Source organism: Protomyctophum parallelum, assembly GCF_964188405.1.
Source record: "Protomyctophum parallelum genome assembly, chromosome: 1".
NCBI lineage: Eukaryota > Metazoa > Chordata > Actinopteri > Myctophiformes > Myctophidae > Protomyctophum > Protomyctophum parallelum.
In genome coordinates, this window is record NC_139697.1 from 73,646,615 (window position 1) to 73,669,114 (window position 22,500).

General features: G+C 43.4%; 1 protein-coding gene across 1 annotated transcript in view; it reads right to left on the reverse strand.

The window, feature by feature from the left end:
- Positions 1-22,500, reverse strand: part of LOC310860265 (neurobeachin-like) — a gene marked incomplete at its 5' end in the record, with an annotated part of 223,075 nt that overhangs the window by 132,866 nt on the left and 67,709 nt on the right. Inside the window, 7 exon segments of the mRNA XM_083767079.1 lie at positions 570-716; positions 4,552-4,671; positions 7,351-7,477; positions 13,838-13,959; positions 15,011-15,106; positions 16,777-16,877; positions 21,244-21,475. Coding sequence (XP_083623205.1) covers positions 570-716; positions 4,552-4,671; positions 7,351-7,477; positions 13,838-13,959; positions 15,011-15,106; positions 16,777-16,877; positions 21,244-21,475 — 945 coding nt within the window.

Sequence of the window (22,500 nt, forward strand, 5' to 3'; positions counted from 1 at the left end):
CATCAGTCTGTCCTGCTTTTAAACCAAACTCGTTAAACCAGAAGATATGTTCAAGTTCATGTGTCTATGTCTTGTCCGTATCTTGAACGGTGACGTCATGGACGCAAAACTAATTTCAGCGCAAGCTGACAATAAAGAAAGCTGTATGGTATTGTATACCGCCAACATGCATGCGTCATATTATCTTTATTTATCCCTGTGGGGAAATTCACATGTCACAGCAGTGAGCACCCTATTCCATATTCCAGTGGCTCAGGAGGTGAAGCGGCCACTTGGGAACTGGAAAGGTTCCCACTCCAGTTGTTCCATCCCGCGTTCTCCCAGAGTTAGTATTGAAGTGTCCTTGAGCAAGACACAGAACCTCTAATTGCTCACGATGCCCTGCATGGTGTCAGTGTATGAATGCGTGTGTGAATGTAACGTGCCTTAGGTAAAGGCACACCATTTATTATACTCCATTGAACATGTTATTCTTGCTATATTTCATTGATTGTCCACACAGTGTGGTTAGGCATTGTCTCAAAACGTGTACAGTCAGTGAATGAGTCGGGGGTATATTTTTCTTTTACCTTGTATCCTGGGCCGAGCTGGTGAATGGCGAAGATCTGTGCTGGGTTGAGAGCTTCGCTGAACACGTAGATGGCCCCCAGCTGGCCACAGAACACCCTGTTTGCATCGGCTGTCTCCGACGAGCCCAGGAAACACTTGTCATAGCTCTGTGTGGAAGAAGAGGAGAGCAGAGAGAGAGAGAGAGAGAGAGAGAGAGAGAGAGAGAGAGAGAGAGTGCAACGGGGGGGTTTTAGCTGTCAAATTCAATGCCAGCTCTTGCCTCCAGGTCCTCTCTAGTGTGAGATTTTTTTCACCGGAATTTTGCTGGTTTAATGGGATCCTCGGCAAAGCGAGGAAGGAACTGTAAACGGCTGTGCTTTGTCTTCCTTCTCTCTTCCCTGTAACTGTCCATTTTTGTTCCTTTCTAAAATGAGAGTGGGCAGTTACAATATCCCTTGTGTCTCTTTTCCTTTATCGTTTCCATTTTTCTCCCAATTTAGTCGTTATGCCGATTCACCCCCTTGTGAGTCCATATCACACTACTGACCACTGCTGTTTGGTCTTGGGCAGGCGGGTGCAGACAAAACCACATGTCTCCTCCCAGGGGTGGAAAACATACTCAATTGTTTTACTTAAGTAAAAGTATCAATACTGCGATTTAGAACTACTCCGTTACAAGTAAAAGTCCGGAATTCAAAATGTACTTGAGTAAATGCGATTTGACGCATTGTGAGACTGTAGAACGGCTATTTTGAAATGTCCAAAAATGTATAGGGCCGAAGTGGTTAATGTATGTTTTGTAATTGCGACCATACTGTAGGTCGCAGATTACTATAAAAACCTGCAAACGTCCGTCAGTGAGGTTACGCCTCCATATATGGTTGCAGGGCTCCAGACTAACTTTTTCACAGGTAGCACTGGTGCCACCTACCTTTTCATTTGGTAGCGCCACCACAAATTAGGTAGCACAATTCTTATCATGCCATTTATTTATGTAGTGGTTTCGACCATTATAGGTTTGAATCATAAAACCCCCTACAAAGGTCACTGTGTAAATATACTTCAAAACACTGTAGATGGTTTGAACCCAACACAAAGTCACTCAGTCAATAAAGGCAATATTTATATTCCACACACATAAAGTCAGTTTAAGGTTTTGTGTTGAAAATGAAATGCAGTCCAAACATTTGGAATTAATAAAGTGACAATTTGTACAATATACCATTACCATTATCCAAATTAATTCCTTATTATAATATTTTTACATTTGCATTTTAGCCTGAACTTCTAGCAAGTAGAAACGAAAGCACATTGTCGCTGTCGGGCTCCACAAAAAACTTTAACTTTTAACGTTTTCCCGTCAATTAAGGTCGTACTTCCGTCGTATGACAGTGTCGTGGCCATTTCCTGAAAAGTATAACCGTTTTGGACATACAAGGTTTCCACCCGACGCTGTCTGAGACGATATGAAATGAGTCCCACTTCCTCGTCGCTCCCCAGAAAAACACGACAGCTGTGGCAGCCGAGGCCACACAGCACAGCCCAACAGACAGCCAGCTACTTTGGGACAACGTCGCTGCTTTGATCAACGGATCCAAAGCAAAGAGACCAAGGCGCTCTCTGACAAGCATATATAATATATATGTACGTTTTTTTTGTTATTTTTTATTAACCTTTGTTTAACCCCTCGGGGGAGTCGTGGCGAGTGTGCATGGGATGATCTTTCACAGTAATGCCCTACTTATCACTCACACTAGTACAATCTTCAGTTTTAAATGTATCCATTTGTAACTCTGAGAGGGCACAGATGACACGGAATGTGCCCTCTCGGAGTGAAACGGACACTGAGGATTTTACTGTGTGCTGTACAGTCATCACCCACGGTTACATCTTCAACCACTGGCCACTGAGAAGCTTGTCTGGAGCAGTTTGTGGATTAAATGCCTTGCTTAAGGAGGCATTTACATTTGGACAGCTGACAGTTGGAAGAGGCTAAACTACTTGAAAGGGTATTTAATTTTACTCTGGCTTTTATGTGACACACCACCAGACCCTAGTTTTTAAGTTGTTTGATTAAATATTTTGAGATATTTGATATCTATAAACTCTGGTGACTGACTGATATGCTAAATAAATGAAATGTAATGACCAATCTGTAGTGTTTTCACAATACTTTTTTGAGGGGAGCTAGCCCCTCCTATGCCCAGCTTTGTGTGCTTGTACCACGGAAACTATTTGATTGTCTGAGCACGGAATGTGCACCCCTCACTTCACACACGTGTGATTTCTTTTTTGTATAACCTCAGCTTGCTTGGAACCTCGATGGAGGTCATACCAAAAAAGAAAAGGGTACTTTTGCCCCAAAGAAAACATGCGTTTTGCCGGTTCTATGCAGCAGAAAAAGCAACATTACACGTGTCTGCTATAGCTGCTGTAAAACTGCAAACGTTTTGTGTTGAGTCAATTTGGTCGTGGATCAGCGCCCAAGGTCAGAACCCTGCCCTATCCCCGGCGTTTCACAGGATAAATGTTCCCGGCCTTAACCACTTACCTCATTAAAGAATCAATGGGAGGGAGACTTGGGGACACAAATTTCTGATGATGTTTGGAAGGAAGCGCTGGATAGGATACACTCCTCTTCAATCTGTCTTATTCAGTTTAAGGTTACACATCGCCTCCACTGGTCCAAAGTAAAACTATCTAAGTTTGTTCCTACCATGGATCCTATATGTGATCGTTGCAATCAAGATCAGGCTACCCTTGCGCATGCTTTTTGGTTTTGTCCAAAGCTATATACATTTTGGCAATCAATATTTAAAACACTTTCAGATGTATTAGAAGTGCCCATAGAACCCTCTGCCACTGTTGCAGTGTTTGGAGTTATTTCCCAAGATCTACATCTTAGCCGGCAAAACAAGAATATGATAGCCTTTGCATCTCTTTTGGCTGGGCGGCAAATACTATTTAAATGGAAGGAGAAAATACCACCAACCTTTAAATCTTGGGTTAATGATGTTTTACATCATCTGACATTGGAGAAGATTCGCTACTCCACAAGAGGGTACACCGGTGCTTTAAAATGTTACACCATTTGGCAACCTTTTTTGACACACATTGAGAGGATGAACGTGGCTGACATCAACAATCCTTAACTTATTACACTGACCCTACTGTAATTTATTTGTATTATTATTATTATTATTGTCTTTTTTATTGTCTTTTTTTATACATATTATTTTTTATTATTATTATAATTATTATTTGTTTGCATACTTCTATTAGTCTTCTATTATGTCTATGTATATTTGTATGTGCCTTTTATTTCATATGGTGCAAGATACCGGGGTTGTGGCTCTTTCAGAGCGGGAACTCTGGGGGGAGGGGAGGAAAAAAAAAAAAGAAAAAAAAAAGAAGTTCGAAAAATGCTGTATAATATTTTCGTGTGAACATTAATAAAAAAACTTTGATCAAAAAAAAATGTTCCCGGCCTTTCCTTAATCCAGGGCCCACTTGAAAATCACAAAAAAGGTGTTCGCCGCCCACCCATCTGATGTGTTAAGTGGTCAGATGGGTGGGCCGCGTGAACATGCTCTCAGAGCATGTGGAATGCCCTGACAGGCAAGGGCAAGGATAGCACCATGCCACTTTCTTTATCCATAGTCTGAGCGTGGTGTTGGTCACTTTTAACTTTTCTATATGAATTGCACGTCATCATACATACTGGGGCTCATTTTAAACATTTGTCCATGTTTTGTTTTTAGTTTTTAAGCTTATATGTTTCTTAAGCTTAATAGGTTCTACGTTTTATGTTGCACTGCCAATAACTGAGGGGAAACGGTATTTCATGTTCTTTACGTATGCAAGTAATGACAAATAAAGTGATTTGACACCATCCTTTCAGCTGACTGTACCACATGCTGTTTACATTTCAGAAAAATAAAGTATTCAATCAATCAATCAATCAATGAGCATTGTTTTAATACTATGGGCTGTTTGACTTACATCGTTGGTGTTGACGTGCCATGCCATGTCGCCGTAGGAAACCAGCTGCCCGTTGACGTAGCAACGGATCTCCGAGTTCCTCCAGCGGTTGTAGATGTGTACGATGCTGATCATGTACCACTGGAATGCACGCACGCACGCACACACACACACACACACACACACACACACACACACACACACACACACACACACACACACACACACAACACACAAATCAGCATGGATATTTACACTTTTTTTTCCTACGTCCAGCTTTGAGGGTTTGTGCAAACATTGTCCGAACACAAACATTGAATGCCATTGACAATGAATGGCCAGCTTTTGCAGTGTTTGTGTAAACCCAAACACTGCGTAAACACAAACATTGAAGACGAAGGTGAGGACGAAAATTCTCATTGGCCGGAATGAGATGATGTATGATGATGTATGATGATGATAAGAGAGCCCCTCACTTCACATGGGTGTGATCTTTAATATTGGAATGTCCAAAACTTAAACTTTTCAGGATTCAAATTCGAAAGCATCAACAGATCAACAATATCAGAATAAGCCACGATCACGTTAAAAAAATCTTAAAAGAATTATCATTATCGGTCGTCATGAGGATTATTAAGCCTATTGGCAATTTGCAATCTTCTCAGGTTTATGCCCGACAACAATGATATTATAGCAGATCTCACAACCAGCCACATCGCGCCACGTTATGAGCTTGTACTAGATTGGCTCTTTTAGCCGTTTGTCTTATGAATGAGCCTACAGTATGTAGGGGCTTAAGTGGTTGAGAAAATGTCCTTCTGTTTTTTTTTGTAATAAATCTAATTCTGGCTACACAAATCAAATTAAGTGGTTATTAGAGCCGATGGATGCCTTCATAACCTTGTTCTCAAGATCATCAGTGTGGTGTGTGTCATTACAGTCATGGATGCTTCCATAACCTTGTCAAGGTCATGACAGCAGTGGTGGAAAAAGTACTCAATTGTTTTACTTAAGTAAAGGTATCAATACTGCAATGTAGAATTACTCTGCTACAAGTCCAGAATTAAAAAGAATCACACCCCTGTGAAGTGAGGGGCGCTCTTATCATCTTTCAACATCGAGGAGGGAATTTAATGATTCAATGATTAGGTGATGTAATGATGATGTAAAACAAACGATGTCAAAACAAACATTGCATTCTCTTTATTGTAAAAGGAATTGAATGTCTGTGTTAGGGACAAGAAGACGTACATTTCCCCTTCATTGTCAATGGCGTTTACAAATCAAAAATATACTTGAGTAAAAGTACAAAAGTATTGGTATCAAAACTATACTTAACGCTTGTACTGCCACCCCAATAGCAGCTTTTCAGTGCCTTCTGCCAGCTCTATTCATGATTTAAATTCATCATTTGAAGAAAGATCTGTGATATACACAATGTATATCATTTTAACGGGGCAAGTATATACAGTAGTATTAGACAACCAGGCCTGATGGTGGCGGTAACTTCACCATTATGCCGATTTTGACCGAATTGACCGAATCTGGCCGTCGTCATTTCCGGTTCAACGGTGTAAACATCAGCTATCTTTCTTCACTGGTGTGTTACAGTGATCTGTGCCCCACTCCGTGTGATCCTTGTTTATTTTCATATCTAAGTCAAATTAAGCTCTAATCAAGCCCCGAATATCGCATTTTGAGCAGCTATGCACATAAAGACCACGTGCGTGTGTGGTTTCGGACGGTTTTAGGTGGACGACATCGGCCCTTAGCAAAAAATGCCTAAAATATGCTACATTATTTAAAACAAATCCCCCGATTAAATAAAACAATAATATTACGTCAATCCCGTCATTGTTTAATTCACATTTTTAATAAGTTTTAAGACATACGGGGTTTCCAATGTATAAAATGTCACAATGTGATGTATGCATCATACTGTATGTAAAAGCTTGGACAAAGTGGATATGCACACACACAAACACACATGCATAAATAAAGACACATAATTGCACGCAATTTACACTCAGACAGGCGTACAGATGCCAACCACACACACACACACACACACACACACACACACACACACACACACACACACACACAGCGCTGATACATGGAGACTTATTCATTGATCAAATAAATGGAGACACTGGGCAGCACACATTCTACTGACTCAGCACATAGCGTCCTCTGCTGTCTGTGTAGGTGTGTGTGCTTGTACGTGCTCGTGCATGTGTGTGCGTGTGTGTGTGCATATTATTTGTTCATGCACTCATCAACACAGTCCTGGAGAGCAGGACGGACAAAGAGAGAGAGAGAATAGGAAGAGAGATATATAGACGGAGAGAGAGAGAGAGAGAGAGGTGTTTCCAATATCTAACAAGTGCTACCAAACTGACCAGAACATTGTAATTGATCTTGTGTGTATGTGTGTGTGTGTGTGTGTGTGTGTGCGCATGTCAGTTCACTTAAAACACTTTCACCCCCGAATACGGCTTACACGAGTTAATTGATAAAGACCTCTTTGCCTCCCGAGTTATGTTTCATTCGCCGATTATGATAACCTTTAAGACATACAAGTAACCGAGTCACAATGCAATCCTGGGCAATGGGAATCACGGCGGCGAGCGGGTCGCTCTGTTCTTCTTCCTTGTTTTGGATGGCGGTGGTGGACTTTGTCTCGTCATTATGAGAAACGATCGCGCTATTTTAAGGCGGGCGTTCGCGAAATGGAGCTAGGTTAGTGAAAAACTGCGTCAGGGAAGAAATGTTTTGTTTATGATCGAAAACTTTTGCGATAAATGTGTTAAGACTCACCTTGCGAGGTTGAAAGTCGTACTTGACACAGTGCTGGAAGCCTTTGCCTTTGGACTTCAGTGACGTGACGATCAGGCAGTTCCCCACGAAGTGAGCCGAGTAGCCGATCCCTTTACTGGTGCGAAAGCTGGCGAGCAGGACAGGACAGGACAGGACAGGACAGGACAGGACAGGACAGGACAGGACAGGACAGGACAGGACAGGACAGGACAGGACAGGACAGGACAGGACAGGACAGGACAGGACAGGACAGGACAGGACAGGACAGGACAGGACAGGACAGACAGCGGTATGTTGTTAATAAGATCATGGAAATCAGGTGGAATTCAAAAGCATTTTAAACACTTAAACAGACTTAAACACAGCATCCTTATTGTTGTGGGGAACGCTTTAGCTGGAAATAGGCGAAAATAGTCGATAGGGCTATTTTCAGCTAAAGCGTTCCCCACAATAACAGAAAATACACTAGTATAGAACCCTGAGGGACTCCGCTCAACCTCTAACTCTAAGACCCGGATATATTTCTAGTTGCAAAAAACTGATTTTCTCAATGATCTAAATTAGTTTTCGGCGACAGATTTTATCATCGCGGTGGGTCACATTACTTCAAGCCCTGTGTGAGGCTTGGCGCCCCCAATGGAGCACACGCAGCGGGGGGGTTCCTGTGCTTCGGGGAGCCCAGGTTCCTAAATTCTTCCCTTCCCTCTCGATTCCCCCTCTATTCAGACTGCTTCCCACGCAGCTAACCTTCATGTGTGTTAAAAAAAAAAGAAACCTCAAAGCTAAGCTTCTGCGTCACAAGAAGAAACATATCGTTAATGTCGGGCAGAAGCCTCCTATCTCCATATTTTAACCTTTAGTGTTTTCTTTCGTAAATTAACGCCCTACTTGATCATACTGCAGCGTTAGCTCTGGTCCATAGCTCTAATGCTTTCATTAGAGCTATGGTTCTCTTCTCTTCCTGCGCTCGCATGAAATGCAGACCAGCCTCTCGTCTGTATAGCAAAAATAAAAAGAGCGTTTTCGCTACACACCAATACAAAGGTGGCTTGTGTGATTAGAAAGCCTACTTTCCGCGGTGGACACACTCTGAGCCCCCCACCACACGTATAAAATGCACCTTTTGGCCAGAATGGGATTTAGTTTTTCACCGGTGAAAAACACAGTACTGTACCACCTCCAACAGTACATACCGGTACTTTCCCCATTGTTTTCTTCAAAAATTCAGAAATTTAAACCTATGCTTTCGCATGCCAAAACAACCTCCTTTGAATTGCTTGTGACTAAACAATATTACATTGGATTCATCGGAACAACACTGCTTTGTTTTTGTTTTTGTTTTCATTTCCTGAATAGTCACGGTTTTGGACATACAAGGTATTCCACCAGGTATTCCACCTTGACAGTGACGATAATATATTTCACTTCTACACACACACACAAACACACACACACACACACACACACACACACACGTTCCCACATACATACATCCGTAGCTGGAGGCACACTTCCAGCAGGTATAAATCCCTCTCAAGTGAATTCCCGGTGCATGTTAAGAGGGCGAAGGGTGCGTTATCGCTGTCTCCACGCGGACAAGGTTGGTCGGCATCAAACAGGGAGTGGGGAGGGGAGGGGTGGAGTGTGTGTGTGTGTGTGTGTGTATTACTACATGTGAAATAGACATTAGTGAGGACCGTTTTCCTGGTCCTCAAAATTACACGTGTTGTTTTTATGGTTGGCGTATACATTTACATTATTATAAAAAGATTCAGGATGGGGTTAGGTTTAGACCTGGACCTGTAGAGGCTAGGTTAAGCCTGATATACACTTAGTTAGTTTTCACGCTGGTGTCGTGCACCGAAAAACAGCTGATCTACAAGCTGAGAAGAGCTTGTAGATCTGCTATTATTTGGCTTTAGGTTTATGGTTAAAAGTGGCACAATTAATATTTTGTGTAAACGCCCGGAAACTCACTGTCTTAAAATATTAAAAATGTGTGTGTGTGTGTGTGTGTGTGTGTGTGTGTGTGTGTGTGTGTGTGTGTGTGTGTGTGTGTGTGTGTGTGTGTGTGTGTGTGTGTGCGTGCGTGCGTGCGTGCGTGCCTGTGTGGGGGCAACTGCGACTGCAGGAGCGCGATAAGAAGCTGAAGGCAGCGTGTGCTGCATGCGCTCCTCGCTCGGCTCAGGCTCACCATGACAACCGGTTACCGGGGAAACCGTGGATTACATGCTCTCCTCTCCTCCTCTAGCTCTGCCATTTATCATATAGCTCATCCTTTTGCCGTGTCATCCAGAGAGAAAAGGAAGACAGGACGCCCGGTCACACCCCCCCCCCCCCCCCCCCACACACACACCACCTTCCAACCCCCCCCCCCCCCCCCCCCCCTCTCTCTCTCTCACGTGACGATGTGTGTGGCGTGTTCGGAGCTGTGGATTAGCTAGCCGGCTGACACTCATTAAACATGTCTGATTTGGGGGGAGGAAAGGGGGGGGGGGGTAGTACCAGACTGGAGTTCAACCCCCATTAACTAACCCCTGCCTGCATAGACAGACGGTTCACTGGTGAACACAATATGTGCTACCCAGCATGGAGAGGTCTAAGTATGAGCAAACCCCCAGCATTCGTATTCTGGGAAAACATTCGCAGGAAATTGTCACTTCCCTGCAAAGACATTTAATGTAGGTTATTTAAAAGCAGTGGTCCTCAAACTGTTGGTCCAGGGACCATCAGGGCTCCTTGAGGGACGGTTCCAAATGGACGGTTCCTAGATGGACATTTTTCATCACAGTTTTAGTCGACAAAGTCAACACTGTCCATCACCCACATTTATTCAGAAAAGACTGCACATCAGAGAGACAGAGACTTCCAAATGTGTCTATTAAAAGATGTCGTTTGTTTCAAGTTCCTACAAGGCAGAGAACAAATATGACGTCTGAACTCACAGTACAATTTCCAGCTGACGGACGATGTTGGTGTTAATGATCACACAGATTTCCAAACCAAACAATGCATCTGTATATTGTAGGACATGCATTATAAATACTGACACTAGTCCAGGCTCCAAATGCAACATCTGATGACAGCCAAGACAGCACCAGAGACTAAAACGTCAGTTTTAAACCGTACATTATCAGACGTAGGATTTGGGATGGAATTACTGGCAAGATTTATCATGCGCCTCATACTTATAACGATCCAATTCAACACAAAAACTAAACTGCCAAAACAAAATAGCTAAAATAGCCTACAGTAGGCCTATGTGCTTATAAGTTGTGAGATCTATCTAAACTTTATAACAGTTTTAAAGGGATATTTCAATTTCAAATAAAATATACTATATTTGTTCTAATACTATATTAGAACAAATATAAAAAAAATTAAAGTAATAGTAAAATCACGGCCCCCTTACGCATTAGAATGAGACATTTTGGCCGATATCAATATCCGATAATTAATTGCTGTTATGGCCCGATAATACCGATATGATCTCATTCGGTATTCAAAATACCTGATTGATTAACCGAACCGATGCCGATTAATCTAAAAACAACTCAAATCGTCCGATACCGATGTGTTTGCCGATGAATCTCCCATCACTATATCTCACACATTAGAAGGTTCTAATAGGTGAGCGGGCTGTGATTCTTCCATTACTTTTTTCACAAAAAAGTTTTATATGTTTCTTTTATATTTATTTGATTTGAAATTGAAATATTTAAATCAGACAAAATTCGCATTAACACTTTGTAATACATTGCAGATGATATAATCACTATTGTCAACAACATCATGTGGAGGGGTGTTGTCCATTTGGGGTAGTTTTTGACTGCTAGTTGTGTTTAGTTTTTTGTGTATTTTGTATGCTTTATTGAAAAATCATTAAAAAACTTTGATGACAAAATCAGACCAAATTCTTATTAGCCAGGGGTTTATACTGTTCTTTCTATTTGTCCTTTCTATTTGCGTAAAATATCGATGCGATGGATCGTACATCGGCTAATTGTCGGTGAACGTCTGTCTACTTTCGCTAAATTGTCCACCTATTAGGACATGCTACAAGGATGTTAGGGATCATGTGGTAAACGATTAACACCCCTAGCAGAGATACCAAATTATTCAATTACAGTTAATATGAAACGGGTGGTTGGGGGGGAGGGGGGGTGGGCAGGGTGAGTAGACGAGAAAAGGAAGGAAGTAAAGCAGGCAGGAAGGAAGGAGCGCAGAACGCAGGAACGGGGCAGGGGTGTAGAGTTCAATTAAATCAAAGGTCAGAGCTAATGAAGCGTCACAGTAGCTAACGGCTCACACTTACGGACAGCCACGGAACCAACCAACGAGCCCGGCAGCTACAGCGTGCAGCACCGAGACCCCCACCCCCCCGCCCCACCCACCCAGGGCAGGCAGCGCCCACTTCCTTAATTGAGTGCCCTGACATTTTCAAAGTTACGTCCTTAATTCTTATTCATTATCAGTTTATCTATTAACATTCATATTAATTGAGTCAGCAGAGTCGAACGCCAATACGTCAGGTCGAGGGAACACTTGGGTATTATTATTCCGTGGTCTGGAAAAAAAAAGGATTAGGTAAAGCAGACAGGGGATTTGAGAGGAAAGGGGGAAGAAGATTTTACCGGATTTTTAACAACCTTTTTTGTGTTGACGTTCTATGTGTCCCTATAGAGGGGGTTGGGGATGGGGGAGTTAGTTTAACCATGTTCTATGTGTCCCTAGAGGGGGTTGGGGATGGGGGAGTTAGTTTAACCATGTTCTATGTGTCCCTAGAGGGGGTTGGGGATGGGGGAGTTAGTTTAACCATGTTCTACGTGTCCCTAGAGGGGGTTGGGGATGGGGGAGTTAGTTTAACCATGTTCTACGTGTCCCTAGAGGGGGTTGGGGATGGGGGAGTTAGTTTAACCATGTTCTACGTGTCCCTAGAGGGGGTTGGGGATGGGGGAGTTAGTTTAACCATGTTCTACGTGTCCCTAGAGGGGGTTGGGGATGGGGGAGTTAGTTTAACCACTTGAACCCCATATGGTTGAGCAGAGTGAGTCCCTCATGGCGTATTCTCCGGTTTTCTGTTATTGTGTGGAAAGACTATAGCCCATTGGTTATGTTCCCCACAATACGGATACTGGGGCTTGAGTGGTTAATTCACCCACATGAATTCTATCAATTGCACACCACATGAAGCTTTGAATACATGGAGATCTTTTTAGTTTGGTTGCATGCCTAAGCCGATAATTTGATTGCTGAGCAGGAGATTCAAGTCAATAGAGTCTCCTACCGGAGTCATTATTGGCTTAGCAATGAGACAATAATAAAATAACTCCACAAATTCAAGGCTTCATGGGGTGTGAAATTGATTAAAAACAATAAGTCGGTTTTTTGGGTGAACATCTCCTTTAAAGTCACTCTCAAATGTGTCGGAGGACTACACCAGCGTTTTGAGTCGTCGGTTTCATTCCTAGATTTGACTAAAAGTCTCAACAAATTAATTAAAAAAAGTGGGACGCCATGTTAACTCGACCATAAAGCCCTCGGGGGGTGAGAACTGTAGCAGCTGTCAGCAATCAGAAGAAGTGCCTCCATGTGGTTAATAAGCACTTAATATATATGTATATTTCAGTGCTGTGGGGACATTCCGCGGTCCGCACCCCCCACAGCCCAAATGGAACGATCCTCAGATTGGCAGTCGAATCAGACTTTTTTTTTTATAGTTGACTACCAGTCGACTATAGGCAACATTTGGCCAATTAGATTTGACTTAATACATTCTTAGTAGGGGACAGGCCTAGTGTGTGTGTGTGTGTTTAGATTCTACTCCCTCCTGTTGTGACTGACTGACTGACTGACAGTGTGATTGAGTTCTTGTTTTTTTATATAATTTTTATCCCACGATTTTGCAATGTCATTGTACTCAGCAGTACAGAATACAGTAGGGTTTACTTTAGAGTGACTGTGTGGTAGAAGCCAGCATGTCAATGTACTCACCAGTACAGGTAGGGTTTAGACAGTGTGTGTGATAGAATCCAGATAGTACTCACCAGTACAGATAGGGTTTAGACTAGAGATGTCCCGTTACTGTATCGGTATCGGGAAAAGTATCGGATGGGCCCTTATTTGTCATATCGGGTCATATCGGTATCAGCAGAATATGACAGTCTAACCACAGATCCGACACAGGGGTAAGGGGTTGAAACTATGACAGGTAAATAAAATGTTGGGATATGTGGAGTTTGCTTTGGAGTTGCCCAAACTGCAAGTGCATCATTTGAGTGAGGAGTCTGCTATAAACACAACACGAGATATATAGCTAATTAGCTAGATAGCTATAAACACAACATGAGATCACGACACTGGTATCGGTATTCGGTATCGGTATCAGCTAACACAGAAATTGATCGGGATCGGATCGGAAGCGAAAAAAGTGTATCGGGACATCCCTAGTTTAGACAGTGTGTGTGAGAATCCAGATAGTACTCACCAGTACAGGTAGGGTTTATCTTTGTCCACGTTGATGTTGTTGAGCGGGTCCTGTCTGAACCAGGTGTTCAGGGTGAATCCGTTCTGGTACGGCCACTTAGCAATGGGGGGCAACGCGATGGCCTGAGGGATGGGGGGACACCAACACATCACTGTTCACTTTGACAGCAACATTTGATTTAGTCTTTTGCATAAAATTCCATTTAGTTTTGGTCATCTGACATATTTTAACTTTAGTGTAGTTTTAGTAGACTGAAATGAATGAAGATAAACTATTTAAGATAAATTGAATACATTTACAGTCGATTTTAGTCGCCTAAAAATGTATCTTGGCAGGCCGTGATGGGTCGTCATGCATGGTTTATACTTTGCTGCATGTCAGAAATAGCAGATCTACAAGCTTACAACGTAGCAGATCTACAAGCTTACAACTTAGCTTGTAGATCTGCTATTCCCGGAGCACTACACCCGGGCGTAACCAAGCGTGACTTGTCTTAGTAGTTAGTTCTAGTGGATCTCTTCTCCACTAGTCCCTCTCTAGTATGTTAGTTCTAGTGGATCTCTTCTCCACTAGTCCCTCTCTAGTATGTTAGTTCTAGTGGATCACTTCTCCACTAGTCCCTCTCTAGTATGTTAGTTCTAGTGGATCTCTTCTCCACTAGTCCCTCTCTAGTATGTTAGTTCTAGTGGATCTCTTCTCCACTAGTCCCTCTCTAGTATGTCAGTCTAGTTGTTTAATTTGTCAACGAAATTGTCAAAATAATTTAGTCATAGTTTTTGTCAGTGGAAAAAAACTTTAATCAGCTAAATCAGTCCATCTTTAAAATGTTTAGTTTTTTTTCACCTTTATTTTATATATTTTATGGAGGGACAGACAGTAGGCTGACAGAGATGGGGGGGAAGACATGCAGTAAAGGCCGTCGGGAACGGGGGTCGAACCCGTGGCACACTGCCAGACTGGATTACCAGCCAAGGTGCCTGGACCGCTGAGCCATGGCCCAGGCCCATCAGTCCATCTTTAACCACCATCAATATGTCCATCAGTCACACAGCACTCTGTTCTCACAACGCCAATCATTGCATGGTGCACTGATGCCAACGGAATGCTAATGTTTTTGTGGTGTGTGTGTGTGTGTGTGTGTGTGTGTGTGTGTGTGTGTGTGGTCTCTCTCACCGCTGCACTGCGACCAGGGAAGTTGAAGAAGGTGTCAGGGCCATGTCTCTGAGGCATCTGGTTCAACACTGACAACAACTTGATGGCATGTCTGGGCTGGAGAGGAGAGGAGAGGAGAGGAGAGGAGAGGAGAGGAGAGGAGAGGAGAGGAGAGGAGAGGAGAGGAGAGGAGAGGAGAGGAGAGGAGAGGAGAGGAGAGGAGAGGAGAGGAGAGGAGAGGAGAGGAGAGGAGAGGAGAGGAGAGGCAAAGAGGAAATAATAGAAGAGAAAATATAGAGAGAGAGAGAGAGAGAGAGAGAGAGAGAGAGAGAGAGAGAGAGAGAGGTTGTCATGTATGACAGCAGTGACATCACAACATTGCCTCAACCCCACTGGATCGATTCGTCCTCAATCACCTCCGCCCTCCCCCGACAACAGAATATCAATACCATGGCAACCGAGAATCAATCAGTCTCTGAAGAGGACCGCTGGTGTGTGTGTGTGTGTGTGTGTGTGTGTGTGTGTGAGAGAGTGTGTGTGTGAGAGAGAGTTGGGGGTATGGACAGAGAGAGAGAGAGAGAGAGAGAGAGAGAGATAGAGCAGACAAACTGCTCTAGAACAACACTCAACAATGCATTGCAATGAGAGTTGTTTTGAGCTTATAGATTTATTTTCAAAGAAAATCTAGATCTTTTTAATATTTATACATTTAGGCCTATATAAATGTACCATTTTACATTTTAAGAACACAAATCTTGTTACGGGGGTCCCTGGCACAAAATATTTTCAGATGGGGGTCTGTGGCAAAATACGTACAGTACTACTGTACTTTGGGAGACCCTGACATGAAAAGGTTTGTTGTTCTAGAACATTGGTTAGAAGATTGTTTATACGTGGAGTGAGAAACGGTGGGGCGCTTTGCTCCAAACGCAAAATGCGATGCAAATTTCATTCCTGTGTGTCCGTCACGGCCGATTGGGCTGTTGTCGCGGTCTGTTTTGATGCACACATTCATTCAAAATGAGGAATAGAAGTAAACTAAGTCTCTGCAGCTTCAGCATGGCTAACATCTATAGAAGATGGCTGATGCAACCACATCAAAGTAAGCTGATTTCTATTCCCCCATGCGCACGCACGCATGCACGTACGCACACACACACACTGTCACACACACGGCCACACGTACACGCACACACACACACACACACACAGTAGAAGAGTGTAGTAGAGGGACTTTTATTTTATTTTAGGTAAAAACAAAATAAAGATAATGAATGCTTTGGATAATTAATTAATGGATAATTAATCAAAGTATACATGATTTGAACACGAACGGTACGTACTACATTATTATCAGTATAGGGTTGTCCCAATCCGATCACGTTCAGGACAACCCTACTAAACCACATGTGCAGTTGCGGCCGGAAGACAACACAATTCTATAGGAAACTATTAACTAATAATGGTGTAACACAACGCGACACGTATAAAACGCCAATAAACAATGTACAGTTTGATAAAGTGAGAAAAGGCATTGCCGTGAGTGAGGAGCAGCGACAGTTCATTACAGACATACATACATACAGACAGACAGACAGACAGACAGACTCTGTATTTATAGGTAGACATTGGGCCTTAAATGTAAGAAAAGCGACATGTACGTATTTGACCCCTCATTTGTAAGATAAATGTACAGATATCATCTCTTTGAAAACATGGTGCCCACTATAGTGCTGTGAGTGTCAGCAGAGTTCTGGTTCCCACAGTGGAGTGGTATGATGACTCACCCAGACACTGTTGTCTCCTCTCAGCATGCTGAACAGCAGCTTCAGCTCTTTGACTGTGATGCTGTAGCTGGCCATGACTCCTAGCATGTCTACCAGGAGGTCTGAGAGAGAGAGACAGAGACAGAGACAGAGACAGAGACAGAGAGAGAGACACACACACACACACACACACACACACACACACACACACACACACACACACACACACACACAGAGTTTTTATACCACGTAAATGCAAAACATTGCTGTGTCAACGTTCAAACTATTATATCAAGCTAATGTATGTTTTGTCATGCTAATGAATTAATTGAAATTGAATTGACAGACAGAGAGAGAGAGATAGTGAAACGCACGCACGCATGCACGCGCGCACACACGCACACGCGCACGCACACACGCACACACACACACACACACACACACACACACACACACACACACACACACACACACACACACACACACACACACACAGAAGAGATGAGATCAGTGTGTGTTGATGAGTCATGGTTTGGAAGGCCGTGCACTGACGGCAGGAAGCACTGAGCTATGGCAGGATGCCCCGGAGCTCCTGGACCATCCATGTGATGGACGAGCAGTGAGGTCATCAGAGATTAGATTTTGGGTGCAGCGGTGGTCTAAAGGTTAGAGAGGAGCACACTTGTTGCCGGAAAGTTGCTGTTTGGTGCACGTGTCCATGCGTGCATGCGTGTGTCCGTGCGTGGATGCGTGTGCGTTTTTGAGCTTGTAGATCTGTAGATCTGACGTTTTTTAATTTGATCCTGAAAAGTAAATAGTTTTGGACATGTTTCCAGCCGACAGAGACGATATATAACTCCATGATGCATATATACCACATAACACCAGACCTGTGTCACATGATATCATATTATCATTATTGAATCACATGATGATGCTGTGTATTATTCATACAGTAGATGAGGGCGTGCACACACAGATCCGACACACCAAAGATTTGTAATCGTACGTGTCACGAGGGCATAATATCTCCTCAGAGCGTGAATGTCACGTGGCGATAAAGCCAGGTACATTTTTTCATGCAGAACTGGATTGATTTGTCACCGTGAAGTAACTGTGTGCCTGATGAGGCTAGGCAGAAAGCTGATGGTGTCTCTGGCGCTTATGTCTGGCCTGTCGTCAGCAGATGTGGGATTCTAGGGTGCTAAATGGAGCCTGTCTGTGAGAAATCGTGTCAGTATTTAAATAATGCGTGTCATACAATATGACAACAAATGCATCATTTGTTTGAAAATCTGTGCCTATCCTTAACACACCAAAAAGCTCCCATCAGCTGAAAATTATACAGCAAGTTTAGGCGGTGCATTTTGTTGTGGCCTTGTCGAAACTCGAAAACATCTTTTAACCCGCAGCATCTGTATTGTGGGGAACACTTTAGCTGAAAATAGCAGCTCGAGAAGTCAATCAGCTATTATCTGCGATGCATTACATTGGGTGGATGGATGGATGGATGGATGGATGGATGGATGGATGGATAGATTTGTTAGGCCAATTTTGAAAGAAACCAGTGATACACATCCTTTAATGGATGGTGTCAGGGCAATACACATGAGAATCTTCAATGGGAATTTTCCCAAATTTGGATGGTCCCTTCCATACGCATACAACAGCAGGTGTTTGAGCAGAGCAAATAGGATTATGAAGAACAAACACCACCCCAGAGATGGAGCGTTTGTTCCTGGGGTCTCAAAGACCAGGGCCCAAAGGCTCAGCCTGTCCTCCTGAATGAAGGACAAGGACAAAGCAACATAACAAAACAACACACAAAAAACTGCATTCAATCTGTAAATATTCCTAAGTAGATCTGCTCACATTCACGGTTTACATGCACTGATGTACAGAGGATTAACATTTACGATTACATTTTTACACACTGGCATCAAATCGCTACTCAGTATCGCCCGTCGATGACATTTGGATTTGGATACCGGAATCCGTGTCGGTAAGAAAGAAAACGGTGTCGGAACATTTCCACTGAACACACGTTCAAACGCGTGGTTCTGAAATACCAACACCACCATCTGCAACTAAGTCTGCAGCACATGTGCGATTAGAGACATCCCACAGATCCACCTCTCTCTCTCTCTCTCTCTCTCTCTGTTCGTTCCACCTTCTCTCTGTCCATTAAAAAATAAGCACTCACACCGCTGTTCAATAGCGCATTAGAGAGTTTTTCTAAAGTGGGAGACTCTGGTGACAAATGTTGACTTTTTGGCTGCTTCCCTGCCTTGCGCTGGGCTGCGCTGATCAGCGGTAATGAGCTGTACAACTTATGAGAGCCATTATTATTATCCCCGGCAGTGGGAAAGGACGTAGAGGACATTGGAGGCTCTCAGGAGGACGGGGGAAAAAGGGGCATTTGAGGTATACGACTGTACAACATGCACACACACATGCAGGCACACGCACACACACACACACACACACACACACACACACACACACACACACACACACTGGTGGACTCTCCATCTAAATTCCAGCACCTCTACTGAAACCTCAACTGTCACCGCTCACGTCGTGCGCTACTACTTTGGAATTTGAATCCTGAAAAGTATAACAGTTTTGGATATACTGTACATTACAAGGTTTCCACCTGACGGAGATGTTGTTTGGAATGTGCTGGTCTCTCTACATTTCACAGGCTTTGTGTAAACACACACACACACACGCACGCACACGCACACACACACACACATGTATGCACACACACACACACGCGCGCGCAAGCGCGCGCACGCACAGTCGCACACACATACACACACACGCGCGCGCTATTTACTGAATAATATTTACTGAGTCTACAGAGAGAATTCTGCTGTATGTCACCTTGGAATAATCCATCGGTACACAGATTAGTGACACAACTCATAACTCTGAGAGTGTACAAGTAAAGTATAAACAAATGGAACCTTAGTGTACCATTTGGTTATATACACTCTCAGAGTTACGAATGGATACATTAACACAGCTACTGTGCATGTATATATATATGTATTATTTTATTCTTTTGATTCTGTGAACTTTTCTGTGAGTCTTTTGGCCAATTTTGTATAGTCTAAAACATTAACATACTTATATTTATAAGACATGTATTTATTTGATATAAAATACATTTATTTTCAGAAATGCATTATAATTGTTAGATTGTAAGAAACCTACAGTCGGTGCCTATTTCACACAGCTTTTTCACACAGTGTAGTTCCAAATTCAGCCACGGGGTGGCGCTTCTTTGAGTGAGCAAACTGGGGCATAGACTGCACTCGCTCATGCAAACAGATACAGATTGATTGCACGTTGTATAAATGTATAAATGTTGGTTCGAATCCACCACACCAACACCAATGGTTTTGATAATGTGGATTCTTGTTCACTCTCTCACACGTCCCTGTCTCTCGCCACTGTCCTCTCTCAAACACCAGCAGAAGAAACTGCCAAAGAAACCATCTTAAAACGAGACGGAATCTAATAAAGCATCCCCTCCCCGTCCAATATTTAGCTATTGAAAGAAAGCCACTGTGTGCGCAGTTTTGAATGAAGCTGCACAAAAGCCCAGTGCAGTGGGTTCAGTGGTGAGGCTACACTGTCCAGGCTGACTGAAGCACAGTGCAGTGGGTTCAGTGGTGAAGCCACACTGTCCAGGCTGACTGAAGCACAGTGCATTGGTTCAGTGGTGAAGCCACACTGTCCAGGCTGACTGAAGCACAGTGCAGTGGGTTCAGTGGTGAAGCCACACTGTCCAGGCTGACTGAAGCACAGTGCAGTGGGTTCAGTGGTGAAGCCACACTGTCCAGGCTGACTGAAGCACAGTGCATTGGGTTCAGTGGTGAAGCCACACTGTCCAGGCTGACTGAAGCACAGTGCAGTGGGTTCAGTGGTGAAGCCACACTGTCCAGGCTGACTGAAGCACAGTGCAGTGGGTTCAGTGGTGAAGCCACACTGTCCAGGCTGACTGAAGCACAGTGCAGTGGGTTCAGTGGTGAGGCCTACATGATGATGGCAAAATACATGATTACATTGTGATCACAACAAAACAGTAGGTTACGAAAGGTAACCCCGCTTCTTCTTCTTCTTGCTAGCTTCTTGCTGTGAAGAAGCTAGCAAGAAGAAGGAGGCGGTCGCACTATTTTTGGCGCTGCTCTGCGGCGACATGGGCATAAGGGCTACGCTTGCATGCGGGCCCTTTGTCTGAGACAAATTTCTTCCTCGGGAGACAAATAACAAAGAACCTTGAACCTTCTTTGACGGTTTTCGGCTCTAATATAAACCGAACCGAGTACCGAATATCCGGCTATTCGGCCGAATAGTTCCGCTGGACGAATATTCGCTATACACACAACAAGGTCACATGTTGGAGTGGCTATAGCACCGCTCAAAAAACAAACAAAAAGACCCCCCAAAAAAACTGCTCTCTGGTTGTGGTTTTACCTGCGATCATGTCGTCCACGGAGCTCATGCGGAGCAGCACCTGCTGGATGAGGCCCACCTCGGTGCTGGTCTGCAGGTTGCGCACGCTCTTGCGCAGGATGGCGGTGAACATGCTCCAGATCTCCGCCTGGCAGGTGACCTGGCAGTGGGACAGCAGCTCCACCATGCAGCCGATGCTCTCCGCCTCCGCGATGATGAAGTTCATCTCCAGGTCAAACTCGCCGCCCACCAGCTTTAATAGGAGAGGAAAGGGAGACGAGATAAGATATGATGAGACATTTATTTATTGATATGATGTGATGAGACATATCACTTAGGACCCGGGTTTTAAGTGATATGTCATGAAGGTGACATATCACTAAGTGATAGCCGAAGTGACATATATATCACTTCATCTCCAGGTCGAACTCTCCGCCCACCGGCTTTGGAGAGGAGAGGAGGAGATGAGGTCAGTGGTGGAACGCGACTAAGTACACTTACTTAACTACCGTACTGTGAGCTGTTCATACTTTACTTCAGTATATGTCACATTTTGACTCCACTACAATTATTTTAAAACTTTTGTCATTAGTTACTTTGATTATGTATTATTACTAAACAATACAGTAACCACTTCAGCCCCGATACAGTACGAGTACATGTTTCGGGCCATTTAAAAATAGTCATGTAACAAAATGTGAGTACTCTTTTTAAGATATGATGAGACATGCATTTATTGATAACGCGAGGGGACATTTCAGTCGCCGGAGGGAAGCACAGCGCAGTCACATGGAATGAAGCACAATAAGAACATCACGACTGACACGTCTTGGCAGGACGAGGCTTATGAGGACGACTTCACCCAATTTCAACCTAACTTCATATAATTGGTCGTCACTACAACTCACGATGAAATGGTGACTTTTCCTTTTGTCTGTGTCTTATAGGAGGGCTGTGGACAGGGGGGGTTGTGAAAGGGAAATGGTCACTGTAGCATGAGTTTAGTTTAGTACGTTTAGTTTAGTTCAGGGGTACTCAAATACAAATCTGGAAGGTCCACAAATCATGTTTTGAATGAGACAAATGCCTGTTTATTCAGTCAATTAACTCTTAATTAATAATCAGGCGAGGTATTGTGTTTTGGCACAATAAAGAACACTTTTCTTTTTAAACGTAGACCGGATCCTAAGAAAGGGAGACAGATTGTGGTGCTGTTCTCCACACTGCACACTGCCTGCTTAATAAGAGGAATAGCGGTAGCAGTGAGTCAGTGAAGGA